The sequence below is a fragment of the Xyrauchen texanus genome, chromosome 35 (assembly GCF_025860055.1).
Source record: "Xyrauchen texanus isolate HMW12.3.18 chromosome 35, RBS_HiC_50CHRs, whole genome shotgun sequence".
Lineage (NCBI taxonomy): Eukaryota > Metazoa > Chordata > Actinopteri > Cypriniformes > Catostomidae > Xyrauchen > Xyrauchen texanus.
This window is the reverse complement of record NC_068310.1, coordinates 31,572,654-31,594,205: the sequence shown is the minus strand read 5'-3', so window position 1 is coordinate 31,594,205 and position 21,552 is coordinate 31,572,654. Positions and strand designations below refer to the sequence as shown.

The window sequence follows — 21,552 nt, the reverse complement described above, 5'->3', positions numbered from 1 at the left end:
ATTGAGAATGAATTACCTCTTACCCTAAAAATTCAAACATTAACTGATATTTAATGACAAAATATGCATATCAAGGACTATAATAATAATTTAAAAAAATAAAGATCTATAGCAGACCATACAATTTATTATAAGGAATTTTTTTGCCACCACATTTTGAATATCTGAGGCATTTTTGTGACAATTTGTCCTGAGCCCCCCTTAATCTCTCTCTCTCTCTCTCTCTCTCTCTCTCACACACACACACACACACACACACACGCACACACACACACACACACACACACACACACACACACACACACTATGTAAATATATTTTTGTTTCTCTATCTATCTATCTATCTATCTATCTATCTATCTATCTATCTATCTATCTATCTATCTATCTATCTATCTATCTATCTATCTATCTATCTATCTATCTGGTTACTATTTATATTGCGCACTATGTACGTTTACCACAGCTGCTAACCGGATTTTAAAAGCTGTGGGCATTTGGAAAACGGGATATCTGAAAATCGAATGGATTAAACGTCCCCAAAGGTTTCAGAGCCCTAGATGACACCACATCTCATAAATATTGGATGGCTTCTGTAATATAAAAAATTGATGTTCTCAGTTTAAGTTTTCAAAGCGGGGTCGGAGTGTCCGCTCAGAGAGGGAGGGCGAGACGAGGTCCAGTCAGGCTACCTGCCGATCAAACGCGCGCATCACAACACGCGGACGCGCGCGCTCTCTCCACCAGGTGCGCGAGGGGGTCAGACTCAAACGGACCGGATGATGCTCGCGCTCTTGAAATGATAAGGAAAGAAAACATTTCTGCGCCGTGTACTGGGTTATATTACACTTGTGACTCCCGAGGCGTGTGAGTTCCAGATTTTGGAGTGATCTGAAGACTTGTGCCAAACTCCCGAGGAGCTGCAATGGCATCGATCGGGGAGTTTGATCCGTTAAACAGCAGCGTACCTGCCACTAAAATAGAGATCACCGTCTCGTGCAGGTAAGAGCGATTAATGGACGAATATTTATCTGCGTCGACTCGTCGTAAAAAGGATTTAATTGTCTTTATTTTTCCTCGTTTGGTTAGTTTTATATAGGTTATTTATATATGTCCATATGAATATAATTAACTATTAAAATGAACTTAAAATACGTTCACAACTGTGCTTTTTGAGACAACAAAAATAAACTATTGCACGGTCTTTCTGTAAGAAAAACACTCGTGCGTGAGGGACATTTCAGTCACAATAAATATCATGGTTACTTCAAGGATAGCTGGAAACAATGAAACTGAAATAGAGGGTTTCACTATCAAAAATGTACGATATTCCATGGTTTTTTTATCTTAATAAATGTCCCATGGCAATACTATGAATTTTGAACATGTACCATGGTCATACCTTATTTTCAAGACATGTCCCATGGCAGTATCATGTGTATTGAACATGGTACCAGTTAATTGGACATGTACTGTACACTTTGAAGTGCATTGGAGTATCATGAAAATACCATGATTTATGAATATGGTAATGACAATCTCCTATATTAAAGTGCCATTTGCACATGGTACAATCACTGTACCATGGTACCACCAAAGTACTTTTTTGTAGTTGTTGTTATTTTGTTTTGGGGTAATCTTGCAGCTTCTGTGAGGTTGTGGCTCAATACCTACTGAACTGCATTTTGGGGCATCATAGTTGCATTCAAACCACTCTTGCTTGAGGGAAATGGTCATATGTATTTCCATCTAAATAGGAGGATTTAGACATCAGTAGTATGTTGATCTAGAAGTGTTATTTGTGTTTAAAGTAGTCACTATTAGACTTGGTAGGCTTCACTGAAAAATAATTTTCATTCATTTGTACAGCACAAAATATCAATTTTAAGGTGAACTTAAGAGTTACATAATTAAAGGAATAATTGTGAGTTCCTTGAACTTCGTTAGCTTAAAATTAAGGGTTTATGTATGACTAACTCTAACAATTAAGTACCTCAAAACTGAGGATGTGGGGAACACCCAGAAGCCCTTGTGCTTGAATAATTTAAGCATGTTTGTTTTGTTCAAAAGGAACTTATGTGGGTATTTAATTAGTTTTCATGAAGAATTCATAGAGATTTTAGTTCTTTTTTTGTATTATTGATGTTGTTTTATAGCTGTTTCGTGTAAAGTCACAAGGGCAATTAGTGTACCATTAGTGGTCAAGTTGGACCAATTGAACACAACTATGTGTTCAAACTAATTTTTCCTTTATGTGAACTTTTTTGGTGAACGCAAGTTTAATGAGCTCAGTTATTATTTTCTTTAGAGCCAAGAAAATCAAAGGGTTAGTTTACCCTAAAGTGAAAAATCTCCCATCGTTTAATCACCCTCATGCTATCCCATAAGTGTATGAGTTTTTTATTTTACTTAACTCAAGCAAAGATTTTTAGAAGAATATCTCAGCTCTGTTGGTCCTCACAATGCAGTTGAAAGGGTACCAAAATGCTCAAAAGACAACATAAAAGTAATCCATAAGACTCCAATGATTAGATCTCTTAAGAAGCAAATTGATAGATGTGGGTGAGAAACTGATCAATATTTAAGTCCTTTTATACTTTAAATTCTCCTCCTTGATAAGTAGGTGGAAGTATGCCAAAGAATGCAAATGGCCAAAAACAAAAGAAGAAGAATGTGAAAGTGAAAGTGGAGATTCATAGTAAAAACAGGCTTAGATATTGTTCTCACCCACACCTATCATATCACTTCTTAAAATATGGATTTAACCACTGGAGTTGTATTGATTACTTTTATGCTGCCATTATGTGCATTTCTGAAGATTCAAAGTTCTGGCCACCATTCGATTGCATTGTATGGACCGACAGAGCTGAGATATTCTTCTAAAAACCTTTATTTGAGTTCAGCAGAAGAAAGAAAGTCATACACACCTGATAGCATGAGGGTGAGTAAATTATGAGATAATTTTTATTTTTGGGTGAGCTATCCCTTTAAGTAGCTACAGTGATCTAAATGTAAATTTACACATACATTTTTTGTTTAGTGTACTGTGTGAAAGCCTTGCTTGAAAAGAAGAGGTGTGTTCAGGTGCCTAGGTGCTTCTTTGATTTAGGTTTGCTTTTACAAAAAGGAAATCAAACAAGCATTGCTATAATCCAAGTCACAGTTTTATCTGTGTTTATAAAGAGCAACCTTTTTTAATGCCTGGCTGACCTCTTCCCTTGCTGTGTCCCTCTGGACTGTTCTCTCCTTGTCGGACAGACACCACTGGCAACAAACAACAGCACAGACTCTGTTCTGAATAATGAATGTGTTGACTGCTGATGCGGTCTGTGTGTTTGCATAAAGCCTTCACTTCAGACATGGCTTGCCCAGATTTCTAAGGGAGGTGTCTTTATACATGAGACACATCTGTGGCAGCCAGGCTCGGCCTGCTGAGCCTTCAGCTGTAATTTGGATGAGGTGGAAGACGGGGCAAGAAAATGGAGCAAGTAGTACCTCATGGTACATATTGAGCCTGCTGGGAGATGAATGCGACAGATCAGAATGAATGAAAAATGAAATAGAGCGCCTGGGTGTTTTGCTTCTAGATACCCAATGAATTTTTGCTACACTTTTGACATGACACAGTTCCTTGCGGGATTTTAAAAGGCAACAGACATCTCAGCGCTGCAGAAAACCTGAGTTAATGGTCACAGCAATACAAGGTGCAAATAGGCAAGAGTTTGTGGCCTTTAGGCTATAACAGTTAAATGATGTCCCTTTATACCATGATACTTTGAATACCATATCCATTTACCATGGAATTTTAAATACGTTTTATTTTTATTTTTATGTTATTGAAAAAAATATATTTTTGGAGAACATGTGTATTATACGAACGTTTAAATGGAACATGCCAAACAATGCTATGCCTTGATGGCCAATAATACTGTCGAAGTAGGCCACTCTTGGTTTTAAAACACGGCCATCATAGTATCTGGTTTATCAATATAATAATAACTAATGTATTAATATATTTGTAATGTTGGAAAGAAGTCAAGAGAGCTGGATCTAAGGGCGGCTAAGGATTTGAATGAAAAGATAAACAAGTATGACATAAAACATCCACGATGGGAAACCAAGAACAGGAACAAAACACATACAAAAACTGACCAGGAAGAAGCAAACAATGGGGCATTGTATACACACAGACTAATGAGTAAATGAAACATAGGTGAGGACAATGGAAGACGGCTGGCAGTGATGAGAGCAGGGAATTATGGGTAGTGTAGTCCTGGAGGAACAGATGACAGAGGAGAAACACAGGGCAGACAAGAGTGAATCATGACAATATTGTTATATGCTGGGGAATTTTGGGGACATTTGTTTACTGTGCAATATGAATGTGTAACTCATTGTGAAAGTGAACAGATTTTTTATGAAGTGGGCATTTGGAAAACTCAACTCGATCTTATGAAAATGTTGTAATAATTAGTATGAGAAGAGGTGAAAATGGAAGAAAGCGTGCAACTTTTACTCCGACAGAGAAAAATGCATGGAATATTATGGGTTAAATCAAGTTAAGCTCAATCAACAGCATTTGTGCTGTTTTAATATTATATAATGGCATGATGTTGATTATCACAAAAACTAATATCGTCTCATCCCTCCTTTTCTTTAAAAAAGGCAAAAATCTGGGTTAAGATAACATTATGAGGCACTTACAATAGTTCTGGATGTGGCCAATCAGTAAACATTAAAATACTCACTGATTCAAAAGTATATCCACAAGATGCAAACAATATGTGTGTTAACATATATGTGTGTTAGTGTGAAAATTATATGCTTTTCTGTGTAAATATCTTTCAAATTTTACAGTTTCATTGCCATGACTACGCAATGCACTGCAAACCCTAAATGATGTTAAACAACTTTACAGATCAAATAACACACACATTTTATAAAATTCTGAGTTTGCCATTTCTGACTTTAAACCCTCCAAAAAGTGGCCCCATTCATTTCTATTGTAAGTGCCTCACTGTTATCTCGATTTTTGCTTCTTTTCTAAACAAAAGGAGGGATAAGTCGAAATTACATTATGCAACAAATGCTGTTGATTGAGCTTAAAGGAATAGTTCACCCAAAAATGAAAATTCTCTCATCATTTACTCATTCTTATATCATCCCAGATGTGTATGACTTTCTTTCATCGGCTGAACTCAAATGAAGATTTATTCAGCTCTGCAGGTCCAAGCAATGCAAGTGAATGGGTGCCACAATTTTGAAGCTTCAAAAACCACATAAGTCACCATAAAAGTAATCCATAACTCCAGAGGTTAAATCAATGTCTCCTGAAGCGATATGGGTGAGAAACAGATCAATATTTAAGTCATTAAATCTCCTTATTATAAATTCTCCTCCCTGCTCAGTCAATCTCCACTTTCACTTTCATATTCTTCTTCTTGTGTTTTTGGTTATTTGCATTCTTCATGCATATCGCCCCCTATTGGGCAGGGAGAAGAATTTCTAGCATAAAATAACTGAATTATTGATCTGTTTCTCACTCAAACCTATCATATCATTTCTGAAGATATGGATTAAAACTCTGGGGTCATATGGATTACATTTATGATGCCTTTATATTCTTTTTGTAGTGTCAACATTTTGGCACCCATTCTTACATTGTATGGACCTACAGAGCTGAAATATTCTTCTAAAAATCAAAATTTGTGTTTTGCAGAAGAAAGAAAGTCATACACATCTGGTATGGTATGAGGGTGAGTAAATTATGAGAAAATATTTATTTTTGGGGGAACTATCCCGTTAACATATATTGAGCCCGAAATATTCCTTTTACGATCAATGCTATTACGATTTTTACCGCAAGTTTAACCCCTAACCCTAACCTAAACCTAACCATAAAGTCTAACCCCTTACCTAAACCCTAACTTAAAATACATTTATGCATTTGGCAGATGCTTTTATCCAAAGCGACTTACAGTGCACTTATTACAGGGACAATCCCCCCAGAGCAACCTGGAGTTAAGGGCCTTGCTCAAGGACACTATGGGGGTGGCCGTGGGGATCGAACCAGCAACCTTCTGATTAACAGTTATGTGCTTTAGTCCACTACACCACCACCACTCCAATAAACTCAAGTAAAATAAAGTGCTGGATAGGATTCTTGCTTAAAATTGATGCCTGTATTGTATTGATTTGAAATTTAGTTTGTTGATTGGTTGGTCTTTATGAGAATAAAAGTGGTACCTTTTTGTACAAGCCAAGTCATTTGATAATTTACGATTTCGTAATCTCAGACAAATTATTATGAGTTGCCATGAGACTACAGTGTTGGAAAACCCAGGACAAGGTGCAAATATACATTCTTGGAAGAGTTTTTGGAATTTACAGCATAGATTATAGTTAAATTAAATCCCAAATATAATATTTGTATATTCAGACTGTGAGTTCATGGCTTTCACCAAGAATTCAAATCGAAAAAACAAGCAATTACAGTTTTGATGTCATTGAAAAATGAAACTCCAAAGCAAAACTTTATCTATAATGAAATTGCATACAGACATTCTTAACAGATACCACATTGAAAGGCAACAAGTTAGTAAAAGAGTTTCTTTCTGTCAGTGCATTATGCTGGCAAATTGTGGAAGCTGTTCACAGGGGAAGCCAATTCATCAAGGTTGTTTGTCACTGTCAACACAGATTGCACCAGATGCTGTTATGTCACTCGATAAGGGACAGTCTGGAGGGAAACCAGAACGGGGGAATGTGCTGAAGACTCCCAGACCTGGAGATCTCAGGGATCTGTTATGTTTGTCAGGGAAAGCTTGTATATTCATATATATATCAGATCGTGCCCATATTTTGAGAAGCAAAGGAAAACATTTTCCCTGCATGTTTATTGAACATATGACTCAAACTTGGCAGCACAATGAGGAAATTGCTGTACTGTCAGACTGCTTCCCTTTGAGCACAGATCTCTCTCCGTCTTGTTAAAATAGAAATAGAAAAGGACACAGATATGTAGGTCTGCTGTGTTCTTTTTGTGTGCATCAATGTTTGAATTATGTATTACCTGATCTTCATAACTTGATTGGAGGTTACAGCATACAGTAATAATATTCAGCGGTTGGACTAATTTGCCCAACCATAATGGAGATGATTACATAAATGAAAAAGTATTAGGGTCTTTACTGCAAAACATCATTTTCTTATCAGTATTTTTTGTCTTGTTTTCCAGTAAAAATATTGAAATATCCTTAAAAACCCTGTGAACTTGCTCAGTGAGTTCAGTTTTCTTTCTTGTGTTGAAGAGCTTCCTAAATATATATAAGGGTTTTACTTAATGCATTAGAATTGCCAATAAAATAGGAATTTAATGCATCGATTACATCCCTAATGCACATCTTTGCTATTCGTTTTGTTGCATTGGTGCTGAAAAAGCTCATTGTCTTTGTCAATATGTGAAAAAGAAAGAAAGAAATATAAAATAGCAAAACAGGTACATTCTTTCTGAATAAGATCTCTTGACGCACATCACATCATAAGTACAAACATCCTAAGAGGACTGGTCTGTTGCAGAGAGAGGGACATTTTTATTTTGGACATAAATCTGTGCAGTGCAGACTGAGTCATCAATATTTTTGGTCAATTTTTCTGGAAGAGACTACATTTTAAATGCAGATGTCTGCTAATAGTGACTTTGTTAAGGAGTACATAAGCAAATGACCTCAGTGTAACACATGTGGGCATCATAGGAAGCATTTTGATTTCATAAGATCTGAACTATCCCTTTAATGCTGATGTGAAACTTTTTCAGTGTTAAATCTCCTATAAAATATATGATGTATTTGGAAAGCCTGTTTGAAACATTGTTTATTTTTGCAATTTTTACGTTACTGGCATAGAAATAACACGCATTGGTTTTAGACCAAAGCAGAATATATGATCTGAAAACGAGTCTTATTATTTGTACCTTAGTTTCTTATCTTTGTCTTTATCTCTAGTCTTTTTACCTAACAGTTTTAAGAATGTTTAGATTATTTTACTGGAAAACAAGAAAAACTGATTTGGATTTAACAACCACTTTCTTGCCGTTATTATTCTGATGTTATTCTGAAGGTCATAACCTAAAGCCCAACAGTTATTGCCAGGTGTTATGTCAAGGGATCCCCCTCAGTATGGTGCACGTGAAAGCACTCCCTGTTGAGATGCCAGAGCTTCAGGACCTGATTTATTCGGATTGAAAACGTCACAGTTGGCGTCACACCAGATGTCAGGCAATAACCTCCTGTTGCTCAGAGCCGTATCCTGCACACTAGAGATGGAATCGATTGTCTGCTCAGCTGGATGGATTAATGTGCTCTCTGCTGTATTTCACTAACCTTTCTTCTATTCCTCTTTATATTAAAAAAAATATTTATATATATATATATATATATATATATATATATATATATATATATATATATATATATATATATATATTTCAAGCGGAGGGGGGGAATCACCAAACTAGATCGCGCAGCCTTAAAGCCCAGCGCACCCCCGGGTAGTCAAGGGCCCTCTGGTAGTCAAGGGTCCCTGGTCACTGGCCCCATTGGCCCGGTCGGTAATCCGTCCCTGCTGCTCTTCCACCATGTCCGTCTTGCAGCCATCTGGCCTTCTTTAAATGCATTGTCAGAGACCAATAACAGACTGATGGATCATGACAACATAAGTTGTTTGCTGCAGCTGTAGCACTTGTGAATTTATAAAACTTGACTTTTTATCAACAGTTTTTGGTTTCAAGCCAGCAGTCCCCTCAAAGCTTACTATGTTGAAATATTATTTTATTGTCAGAGGTAATAACAAAGTATAAAGTATAAGGGCGTACGACTGTGCGCAATGCGGAAAAACAATGTATAGCCTTTAAATTCAACAATGCAGTTTGCAACCTTTTTTTCTTCTGTAATGTGATGTATTTCTGAGTGAATCAGAAATTAATGAGAGTGAAATGTTGGGCGGGGCTTGATTTTATCCATTGGGAATTGATTGGTTCATGAAAAATGGGCGGAGCATACCAGAATGGAGTCAGCTGGTTGAAAGGAAGGGGTTAAAATAGTAAGCAGGATTGGTGATATCAAAATAATCAAGCCATGTTTTCCCAAACTGTTTTTTATGAAATGAACATAAGTAAGCATAATGTTTGATCATGGAATGGCACGCAGCAATGAATCATTCACATTAACGAAAGTGCATTATGAAAGGAGATAGAGAACATTTTGATTTCATGTTGGCTTTAAATGTTCATGACCTTTATTATTGTTGTTTGGCGAGAGAAAGCTCAAACATGCTCGTTGAACAACAGACTCTTTGTTTAGATAAGGCAAAATTACTTTTGTAATTCCTTGGATGTAAGCAATCTTTTCATTGTGAAATAAAGACAGAGCTAAGTAGGTAGGCAGTTATGTATACTGTATTCCTGTAGAGTCAATTTGTTGGGTCATTATAGCAGTAATTATTTTGTTCAGTCTGTGGTTTAATTGAGCATTTCTGTTTTTTTCCAGGAGTTTGCTGGATGTTGATACATTTTCAAGGTCAGCACCGGGTAAGTTCATGACTGTTTTTATTTCCAATATTATAACTGGACTGGACATGAAATTTGACATGCATGATGAAGTCACGTGAGGACAATAATGCATTGTATTTCACATACTAATTTTTAATATACTCTATATGTGAAACATACAGTATAGTACCATGCAAAAGTTGTAGGTATTTGTGCAAAATTTTGAATAGTGAGGATGTAAGTGGTGTGCAGTGAAGCCATAATCTGCATCTGTATTAGTTTAGAACCGAATCTGGGCGGGGCTTAAACGGGAAGTGCGTCAAAACTAAATGAAAGGCTCATTTTAAAATGTTACTCTATATAATTTATAGTTGCTATAAATAAAATATGCTTTGTATATGCTTATTCATAATAATAGCTTAATAATAATAATGTTATTATTATTATTATTTTTTTTCGTTAACAAATGAAGCTGAATTTGTGGGCTAAATTAACTGTGGAATATGTTGTTAACTGTGGTTTCTCCTGGTATTTCTGACTTTAATGTCTGCTGAAACAGAAATTTAGTTTATGTCTGTGCATGTATAATAGCATTATTCTGGAGGCACGAGGTGTCAAGCAATTTTGAAATATCAAGCACGCATTTTGCAGCGAATATTACATACAAACATTCAAAGAAATTAGAATAATTCAGTATAGCCTACAAACAAGTGAAAGTCCCATAAGTCTCTCAGGTATTTTTATGATACTCTCAAGGCTGATTTGTGTGCAAATATTTGAATTCTAATGTGGAGGACATAATTATTTAGACACATTACATGTGCAGAATTACTGTAGCAAAATTCACTAAAATAATTGGCAAGAGCTAGACTCTCTAGGTTTTTCAGAAGGGAATAATGGGAAAAGAATAATAATAATAATTCATTTAAATTGTATTGCACCTTTCCAGAGCTCAAGGACACTTTACACTCATCATTTTGAAATCATCACTTTAGGTCAGGAATTTAACATCACGCTCAGGTTGGATTATAAATGAATACATGGGAATCATTATGTGTGAATCGTTTGAATACATTAACATAGACATTTAAAGAAGTGGAAATGTACACTCACCTAAAGGATTATTAGGAACACCTGTTCAATTTCTCATTAATGCAATTATCTAATCAACCAATCACATGGCAGATGCTTCAATGCATTTAGGGGTGTGGTCCTGGTCAAGACAATCTCCTGAACTCCAAACTGAATGTCAGAATGGGAAAGAAAGGTGATTTAAGCAATTTTGAGCGTGGCATGGTTGTTGGTACCAGACGGGCCGGTCTGAGTATTTCACAATCTGCTCAGTTACTGGGATTTTCACGCACAACCATTTCTAGGGTTTACAAAGAATGATGTGAAAAGGAAAAACATCCAGTATGCGGCAGTCCTGTGGGCTTAAAATGCCTTGTTGATGCTAGAGGTCAGAGGAGAATGGGCCGACTGATTCAAGCTGATAGAAGAGCAACTTTGCTTGAAATAACCACTCGCTACAACCGAGGTATGCAGCAAAGCATTTGTGATGCCACAACACGCACAACCTTGAGGCGGATGGGCTACAACAGCAGAAGACCCCACCGGGTACCACTCATCTCCACTACAAATGGGAAAAAGAGGCTACAATTTGCAAGAGCTCACCAAAATTGGACAGTTGAAGACTGGAAAAATGTTGTCTGGTCTGATGAGTCTCGATTTCTGTTGAGACATTCAGATGGTAGAGTCAGAATTTGGCGTAAACAGAATGAGAACATGGATCCATCATGCCTGGTTACCACTGTGCAGGCTGGTGGTGGTGGTGTAATGGTGTGGGGGATGTTTTCTTGGCACACTTTAGGCCCCTTAGTGCCAAGTGGGCATCGTTTAAATGCCACGGCCTACCTGAGCATTGTTTCTGACCATGTCCATCCCTTTGGCCACCATGTACCCATCCTCTGATGACTACTTCCAGCAGGATAATGCACCATGTCACAAAGCTTGAATCGTTTCAAATTGGTTTCTTGAACATGACAATGAGTTCACTGTACTAAAATGGCCCCCACAGTCACCAGATCTCGACCCAATAGAGCATCTTTGGGATGTGGTGGAACGGGAGCTTCGTGCCCTGGATGTGCATCCCACAAATCTCCATCAACTGCAAGATGCTATCCTATCAATATGGGCCAACATTTCTAAAGAATGCTTTCAGCACCTTGTTGAATCAATGCCACGTAGAATTAAGGCAGTTCTGAAGGCGAAAGGGGGTCAAACACAGTATTAGTATGGTGTTCCTAATAATCCTTTAGGTGGGTGTATGTGATGTATAGTAACTTAGTTAATGTTAGTCTCAACAAGCTCCAGATGCGGTTAATAAACACATATATATATATATAATGTATGTACAGTATATCTGTATATCATTTACATTTACATTTACATTTATTCATTTGGCAGACGCTTTTATCCAAAGCTGACTTACAAAAGAGGAAGAACATCAGCGAATCATCTTAGGGAGACAGTGGTACAAAAAGTGCCATATTACAAAAGTTTTACTATCATCATAATAGTATACAAAACAGATTTAAGTGCAACAAGAAATGTAAATATATATATATTTTTTTTTTTTTTTTTTTTTTTATTATTATTGACCGGTTAAGTGCTTTTGGAAAAGATGTGTTTTTAGCCGTTTTTTGAAGATAGAGAGTGAGTTAGCTTCCCGGATTGAGTTGGAAAGGTCATTCCACCACCGTGGTATGATGAAACTGAAAGTCCGGGAAAGTGTTTTGGTGCCTCTTTGTTTTGGTACGACAAGGCGACGTTCCTTAGCCGAAGGAACCTATATCATATATACAAATGTGGTATTATACATTGTATTCTGCACAGTATTCAGAATCCAGTTAGATAGTATTTCATTCCAACATAGCCATTGTCTTAATAATTGCTGTATGCTAAAATGCTTTAGTATAGCCAATATTCACTAATGAGCTTATCATAATTCAGAAAGAGTTTTATTTACTCTTCTTAAGGGTAACAAAATGGTCATCTTGCATGATAATATAAATGTTGTAATATTATAATATTGCATTATTCTGAGTTTTTCCTCAGTGGGTCAACCACTGAGCATAAACAAATCATCTATCCCTCTCAACAGATGTCAACGGTTCAGCTATGAATGCAATTCACATGCATTATTCTGTTGTTGCCTTGAAAACAAATAGGGAGTTTTTGGAGGAGTTATTCATGGCTTTTTGGTATGTGAGGCCATTGCTATAAGTGTTGTACCCTTAGGACAGATATTATTTTCTCTCTCACTTTGTCGAGAAGTATCAAAGGACCACTTGCCTTTCAAAGTAAAAAAAAAAGAAAATGGATTTAAACTGCCTTAGTCAGAGAAGCCTAAATTATAACATTTATTAATCCTCCCCTAATGCTCGCAGCAATCAAACGCTTGAATGACATCTGAGTTGCCATAATTTGTGCCAAGATTTATACGAAATCAGTTCCTCGGTTGATCTGGCAAAGGTCATACCTGAATAGGTGTCTTTACTCTTCCTGAAATGCTTTTCGCGCTCTGATGATTGTGCTGTCTAATTTAAGGGAAATCGCTTAATATTAGCCCGGTGTAGTTGCAGTACTACATATTTCTTGAGGGCTTGAAAATAATGAATCTGGTCAGTCTCATCTTGTTCAGTGCCAAACGATTGTGCATGTGTAATGCCTTGCTTCGAATAACATTTGCATTATATGGAACAAGATCAGCTGTGTTTCTGGCTCATTTTAGAGAGACTTTTTTCAGTAGTTATGTCTTCACGGGTCATTCTAAGTAAACGTGCCATTTGTGTGCAATGTGTATCGCTATGACTGAATTTAGTTACATTATTTGAGGGTTTTGCCTCACTTTAGTATGTAATGCAAACATATTTTAAAATATATCATTAATTTAGTTTGCTTATATATCTAAATTTAGCTTTTGAAAGTAAAATGTCATGCCTTCACATATAATTTTGTCAACATTTGCTAGTTAAGGTCAGAACTTGACATTTTTGCAGTAAGCAATTTTTTTCTTCTTACCATTTCCTTAAAGGTGCAATATGTAATATATTTACTGTACTAAAGCATAAAATTATCATAATATGTTATCAGAGACTTAGGAAACATGCTAAGTTGAAGTACTGGCTTCTCCAAAAACTATGCTACAGACAGTATATTTTACTTTGAAATGTCCATTCCGGGCCAGAATTTCTATTTGTGTTTTGGCCTGTGTGATCCCACCCACTGCCCATTTCATAAAAGTATTTCAACACCCCGGGTTGCCAGATTTGAAACAAGTTAGCAGGCAAACACAGTGTGCTGCAGCCATGGAAGCCAGCAATACAATACTAACATTGACAGAGTTATAAAAAATCCACATGAGCTGGTTTATAATTTGCAAACAATAAAAACATTGCAAACATATACATTAGCTGATCAACGTACAGTGTAAGTTTGCCATTGTCAGTTTGGTCGTTTTCACACTTTCAGAAATTATTATTTATGCATTTTTAAAACTGTTTTTATAAATAAATATTTTAAGTCAAAGAATAACATCTTGGTTACTGCCAATACTACACTTGGGCTCACCAGCCGCACATGGAAGGGGCTAGGTGGTTGGTCCTGACTCGAAGTGGAGGAGCTCTACAAACACGGCGGTCGGGGGCAGAGAGGGCTCTGCCCAAGGGAGATGCAGATCTGCCGACAGATGAGACCGAAAATACATCACAGGGGGTTACCTGAGTAATCGGCAACTGTGGAGCACCTATCCCAGTACATGGCACATAAGTACCGTAGTGGGTCTGGCTGCGAACTCCTCCACCGAATTCATCAGCCACAGGGCTAGGGAGGAATGAAATCCAGGGTCCATGACTTCGTGAACTCGACTGGGGTAAAAGTGCACGCGTTCACCTCAGGGAAGGGGAAGGGTGCTATATGTAAGCGATACACCTGGCCAGTTGTTCCATATTACCAAACTCTACCCTTTCGTACCTGACAAAACACAGGGAAAAACCAGCTCAACCTAGAGATTCTAGCAAAGTTATTGGGTGTAGCCCAGCCCACTGCTCTGCAGATGCTTGCTAGAAAGCTGCCATGGGCTAGTGCCCACGAGGATGCCACACTCCTAGTAGTGTGTGCTCGTATTCCCAAAGGGGCAGGCATGGCCTGGGCCTGGTATGACAGAGCGATGCATCCACGATCCAGTGGGCAAGCCGCTGTCAAATTTGGGTAGGCCCACCCCGGCCCATCCTTGGCTACACAACTGGTATTTACACTACCAAATTCTTATGAATGGGCTGTCTTCATTTGCATCTACAATGCTTGACAGGAATTTGCATATATAACTGGACACATATGGTAAAATAGCCTTAGAAGAACCTCGAAATTAAATTGCACTTGACCCAGCCCACTAATACTTGCTTGCGTGCGTGCGATTTCGCCAAAGAGATAGCACATGCTTGCACATGCTGACTTTGCATGCATGATGCATCACATAGCGCTGCGCTTAAGACTTAGCTTTCTTAAAATAGGCCCTCACAATGTCAACATTTTGCAAACTGAATTTTACATGCTGCGTTTTACGTTTAGCTAGAGGCACAACAAACACCTGTTCATTTTATTCACTCTCACACAAATCGGCTGTACAATGTCTGATTATGACTTTAACATTTAAATAACATTTAAAAGTAAAAAACACATATTTTTCATTCTATTACTCACACTGCAATGATATCAAAACATGTTTAATCTAATGCATCATTTGAAAAAATATACATAGGGCCCTATGACATCTGTTTTATTTTTTTTCCAAATTCCTTTTTATTTTTCCCAAATTCCATGTTTTTGTTAAATTTTTTTCTGAATTCTGTGTTTTAAAGTTGAATGGTATTTTTATCATAAAACACTGTAAAATTAACTGATTGGACTTCATATCAAATTAAATTAAAACAATTAATTTTCAACATAACATTGCATTATTTTTAATCAAATGAAGTGCTTGCAGATCCTCAGATCCTTGCTGCACATTCCAAAACACAAAGATCTCGACTCAGTCATGAAGGCAATGCTTTTCTTATGTCTTAATTTTGGACTGGAATGCTCTGCATTTTACATTAATCTCTTGAAAGACAAGCGCACACTGAGAAAAATGGCTGCCAATGAAAGGTACAAGGTGACAACAGTTACAGATGTGGATGGACCCTCTACATCGGAGAACTGGCGAGTAAGAGTTATTATTTTTTTCATCTATCTCTCCTCTCTCTCTCTCTCTCTCTCTCTCTCTCTCTCTCTCTCTCTCTCTCACTCACTGTCGCTCTGCGTTGGCCTTTTCCCTCTTTTAAATTTTACAGTGTTTTGGGGGGGTACTACACTGTTACAGGAAGTACCCCCCATTTTAATTATTTCTGTTTCCCTCCCCTTGTCCCCTCCCTCGTCCAGGTTGATGGGGATGACCTGCCGGCATACTAGACGTAAAGCACGCCCTCCCCCAGGGAAGGGGGGGGGGGATGTACGTCAGGTCGGGGGCTCCCCAGCCTGAGAGAACGAGGGAGGAATGTGGCAGGGCGGAGGGTGCGGCTGGGTCTTGATCATACACACCCGGTCCCGTATTAGGCTAATTATGCCTCCGTGAGGGATACAGGCTGACTGCAGGGGATCGTGCGGGAGAGAGAGATCGTTTACGGACATGTCCGTCATGTGTGTGTTTGTGTCTTCTTTTAAGTTTATCATTAAACTATTATTTATATTGAAAAGCCGGTTCTCGCCTCCTCCTTGCCCATCTTAACCCCCTTCACATACATCAGTTTAATTTTTGCTGGAAGGGGGCTGTCCCGTTTTCCACATGCAGGAATCTGATCACCCTATTTGCTAGTCAACGCCACTTGCCACTGCATCAACAGATTGCAAGTTAGGACTTTACTATGCAAAGCAGAAGCCCTACATCAACATTGTCCGGAAGCGCTGCCGACCTCTCTGGGCTCGGTCTCATCTTAGATGGAAAGTAGAACAGTGGAACCGTGTTTTTTGGTCCGATTAGTCCACATTTCAAATCGTTTTTGAAAAACACAGATGTCGTGTTCTCCAGGCCAAAGAGGAAAAGGACCATCCAAGCTGTTATATGCATCAGGTCCTAAAGCCAGTGTCTGTATGGGCCAGGGGTGTGTCAGTGCCCATAGTATGGGTAACTCACACATCTGTGTGGGCACCATTAATGCAAACAGATATGTACAAATTTTGGAGCAGCATATACTGTCATCCAGCACAGTCTTTTCCAGGGATGTCCAAGAATTTTCAGCAGGAAAACTTCAAACAACATACTGGCCGAATAAGCAGAGAGTACGGGTGCTACATTACTCTCTCCAACTGAAAATGTGTGGCACATTATTTAGGATACCATCTGGCAACGAAGACCGGTACAATTGTGCAGCTGAAGACCTGCATAATGGATGTATTGGGAAACTTTTAAACTTAAAAAACTTGTGTCTTCAGTCACTAAATGCTTAATAAGTGTTATTAGAAGAAGTAACATGTAGGTGTATTCATAATAAGGTGATGTTTCACAGTGGTAAACACTCGACTGTTCCAACTTTTTTGGAGCGTGTTGCAATCATCTGATTTGAAATTACTGTATATTAAAGAAACAATGAAATACACAAGGTAAAACATCATATAATGTGTAGTTGAAGTGCTTTCAATATAGCAAAGGGTGAATGTAATTCACAAATCACTCTTTTTTGTTTTTATTAGCATCTTTCATACTGTCCCAACTTTTTGGGAATTGGGATTGTATTATTATTATTATTATTACTATTATTTTTTAATAATACATTTTATGTTACATTTTACTATACTATATTTTTGCCATAATATATATGTTATATTTATTTAACAATTTCTTAAAATGTACTATTCTGTTTAAATGAAGCTTATTCCAAAGTGATTAGCTTGCGTGGCAGCTCACCTGAAAGAGAGTTGGACTTTGGACTATGGTGCCCAGCCAAACACGCAAGCTTACACGTGATACAAAAGTGTGATAGAAGCAACACAAAATGCCATGGCTGCTTCAGAAAATGTAATTTTCATGTCACATAATGATGGCTGTTTTGTTCGCCCCTCATTTGATTTTTGGACACTTTTGTTTAGGTTTAGGTTAAAATTCTTGGTTAGGTAGGTACGTTTTATTCATTAAAACCTCCATCTAACATTCACCTTAAAAACCTTGTATGATTACGACACAATTTCACTTGCTTTTTGCGCCTCCCGCTGGACATTTCACTGGGAAACTGCAGTTCAGTGTAATTTAGTTTTGTAAAAATGTTGCCACTGTCACGTTATTTCCATGAAAACAGGCTGGAGCTGAAAATGTCATAGAAGTACTAAGAAATCATGTGATTGCTTCAGCAATTGCGTTTTTCATCTCAGGTTTTCAGGTTGATTTTGTTGATTTAAAACTCAATATTTTACTCGCTTTAACTAGCTAAAATCATTTAGCAAAAAATGATGCCACAGTCAGGTCATTTTCATGAGATCAGGATGACAAATTTAGGATTTGGGGAAATAGTTTAGAACCGAACATTGAAAAACCCAAATATATTGACCAACTGAATGTTGGGAGGGACAGGTCCACTTGTGGTAGTCTGCCAATGTCTTCAAGGACAAGGAACTGTTTCTTGAGATAATCTTCCTGTTGCATTTCAATAAGATTCGTGACAGTTGGCTCTTCTACAAATCTTATTGTGATCAGATATTTAAAAGCAAGCGTTCAAGTCCCAAGTTCTTTATTTCCAGTTTTAGTATTCCCCAAGACCTTGTCGGACCAAATGGTTTCTTGTTAAAAAATTATTCTTGCATCTACCTACACTACCCACCCTTGGAGCTGTAGTCAATTTTTTAACTAGGGCATTTCCTGTTTGGACTCTTTTTAAATGATTCAGTGGAGTAATTGATGAGGTAGATTCCCACACCTGCTCTTCCACACTTAGTCTTAAAGTGGGCTGGAGTTGCAACTAATACTCCATACACATCCCATGAAGCAGGCACTTTTCCAAGCAATATCTTAATTTAGATGGTAAGATGTTCCTCTCAGTTCAGCTGCATCATCTCCATTAGCTTCATTTAACGAAGTGGACTGTGTGCGCAGGTTGCAGAATGCACTGTTACTGAAGTGTTTCTGGTTCTTTTGTCTATTTTGTTCAGTCTCTATTTCTGTTTTTCTCTCTGTGCCTGACCATTATGTTTTCCATTTCTCTTCACAGTTGTTGTGTTGTACGTTCAAGGGATTGGTACTAAAGAGTGGAGAGAGGTTAGTATGCTTTTTACGAAAGCCTCAATGAACAGAATACTGTGTATGGAGCTCAGAAATGTTTGTGTTTCCTTTGTTTTCTTTTCTTTTTTAGCCTTTTGTAAAACTGCAATATCAGTTTACACGGTCCATTTGTCACAGCTTTAGAAGCAATTGTCATTAAGCAGTTATATTGATGTGAGACATTGTTGTGCTTTTGTGATCCACCATGAAGTTCTTAGATTTCTTTCAGTTTATTATCAAATTGCTGGATCTTTCAGTCGATATTCCATCTCTCGAAAGTCCTAAGGAATGCAAATGAAATTTCTATCAAAATATGTAACCAATCTTAATGGGATTAAAGCCCTCAAAGTATAAAATATTATCTTACTGGACACATTAAAATGAATATTTTTCAGAACTGAAGGCCCCACTAATACATTTAAGTTTAAAACCTCAGTTTTCAGTTTCCTAATATAATAATTGTCCAAAGTATGTTTTAATGGAGATCTCAGTTTTTGGTAAATCTCAGTTATCGGTATTATATTATATTATATTATGGGATAAATGTCACACTGTCATTTTCTGAGATTATTTAACTGAAATCTAAATTTTGATAAGTATATTACTTTGAATAGTATTTTTTAACTTTCTGAAAATATTTGTACAAATTTTTGTTTATAACAGTATAACACATTAACACCATTGTTCTCTTGTTATAACAATGTTGGTTGTTTTGACAAAGAGAAACATTTCTTATTCCACTTTTTGGATAAGTAAGGTCACGCAAATGGTTTTGATCAGGATCAATTAAATTACAAAAGCATAATAATTGAATAACATACAGGAATACAACATTCATTATTACTATCAATTTGTTGGTAGCTATAATACGATTTTAAAAGGGCAATTCACTGTACACACATATGAACCTTTTGATTATGAATATGATTAGTTGAAGTTACAGATCCCAATATTTCGGTACTTTCAGTATTTAGAAACTTTTACTCGCTCTCTTGATTAACCATATAAGCCTGTATCTATTTATGACAACATGGGTGTGAAATAAGCATGTTATGTCAACCACTCAAGTGTAGTTTCTTTTTTCAAGGACTTATGTAACATTTTTTTTGCAAAACAATTCTGTATTGTTCAGATGTTGTTTGAATGAAATACTGAAGATAACTTTTTTTTACTGTGGGTTCTGAAATGTGAACAACCCTTTGTTTGGATTTTCTCTGCGTCTGTCCTTAAATGAACCTATCGGCAGAATTGTAAATTTGTACTAATTGTGTCAAACCACCTTGTCGTGTTTCGAAACAACACTTGGAGAAAGTTTTATTTTGAGTATTGAAAAAAACACTAGTTGAAATTAGAGGAAAGCAGTGCGCACTCCAGACTTCTCTAGAGATATCTCGCTTTCCAGATGGCATCATGAAATATTCACTGTACTTTTATATTGCCACTGTGTATCTGGACCAGTGGCTTTCTCTGCATGCATATCAACACTCGAGTGCCCACTCACATTACAAGTACCTCCTAAACCATGCATAGCAACTGCATTATAAACAGCCCGCTGCCCTAAACAGATAATATAGCAACCAGTCAGCAGTCACTGAACCTTTAGTCGAGGAGGACCGATTGGCTCGAGTAAGTTCTTGAGGAGCAGATAATGCAAAGCGTGGATACTAAATTGATAGGTGGGATTATGTGTCTGGGGTGCTAAGAACATGATCTTGGCTCTAAATCTGAGTTCAGAATCAATAGTTCATTACTCCGTGCTGTCAATGAGCTCCAGCGAGGTCTCCTGCCTATTGGGAATTACTGTCTGATTGCTTCATGGATGTGTGTGTTGGCAGGAAGCTGTACGAGCGCAGAGTCACACTGCGAGCTGCTTTTCCTGCCCCACATTTAGGCAGAGCTCAGGCTGCTTTTGAGCCTGCAGAGAAAAGGGAAGTTTATGGGGTAATTTCACTTGTGATCATGAAAATATGATCATAGCAACTGTAATGAACATGGCAACATCCTTTGGCGCAATCAGTGATTCCTTCTGTGAAATAAAGCTTTGTGCATTTTTAAGGAAAAGTTCACCCAGAAATGGAAATTCTTTCATCATTTACTCACCCTCATGTTGCTCCTGTAAGACATTCTTTCTTCTGTGGAACATTAAAGGAGAAATGAAGATTGAAGATTGTTCAAGATGCTTTTTTCCGTAAAAACTAGCAGATGCGGTTACCAGAAATTCACCTTAAATAATAATGACCATGTTTTAGGCATTACGGGTGCCATATTGTTGCTTGTATATTGTACAGTTCGCCATCGTATATAAAATTAATTCATATATAATAATATACCAACCTACTGGAACTACAAAAATCTGCTCTGTGCACTTTTAATGTACTGTTAACCAACGGTTGGTATTACAAAGGCCACATGATGACTTAAGTAAAAAAAAGTTTAAAAAAAATTATTTTTAAATGTTACATATAATAATAACAATTTTATAATAAATATAGGTTTATATTTACAGTATATTACTGTAAAATAATATTTTCTATGCTGAACACCTTCAGGGTAAAACACACATGACACTAAATAAGCATAAAATATAACATAAAACACCTCAATTTATATAACTGATATCAAAAACAAGAAGAAACATAAATATTTTCAGAAAATATGA

The 21,552-nt window shown here is 37.1% G+C and overlaps 1 protein-coding gene across 2 annotated transcripts in view; it reads left to right on the top strand.

Annotated features, from left to right (window-relative positions):
• Nucleotides 1–920: 920 nt before the first annotated feature.
• LOC127629279 (copine-9-like) overlaps nt 921–21,552 on the top strand; it is a 102,682-nt gene continuing 82,050 nt past the window's right edge. For both annotated transcript variants that reach the window (XM_052106439.1, XM_052106440.1), the window contains exons 1-3: nt 921–1,002; nt 9,546–9,586; nt 18,844–18,890. In XM_052106439.1, coding sequence (XP_051962399.1) covers nt 926–1,002; nt 9,546–9,586; nt 18,844–18,890 — 165 coding nt within the window. In that variant the 5' untranslated portion in view covers nt 921–925. The remainder of the gene's footprint in view (nt 1,003–9,545; nt 9,587–18,843; nt 18,891–21,552) is intronic.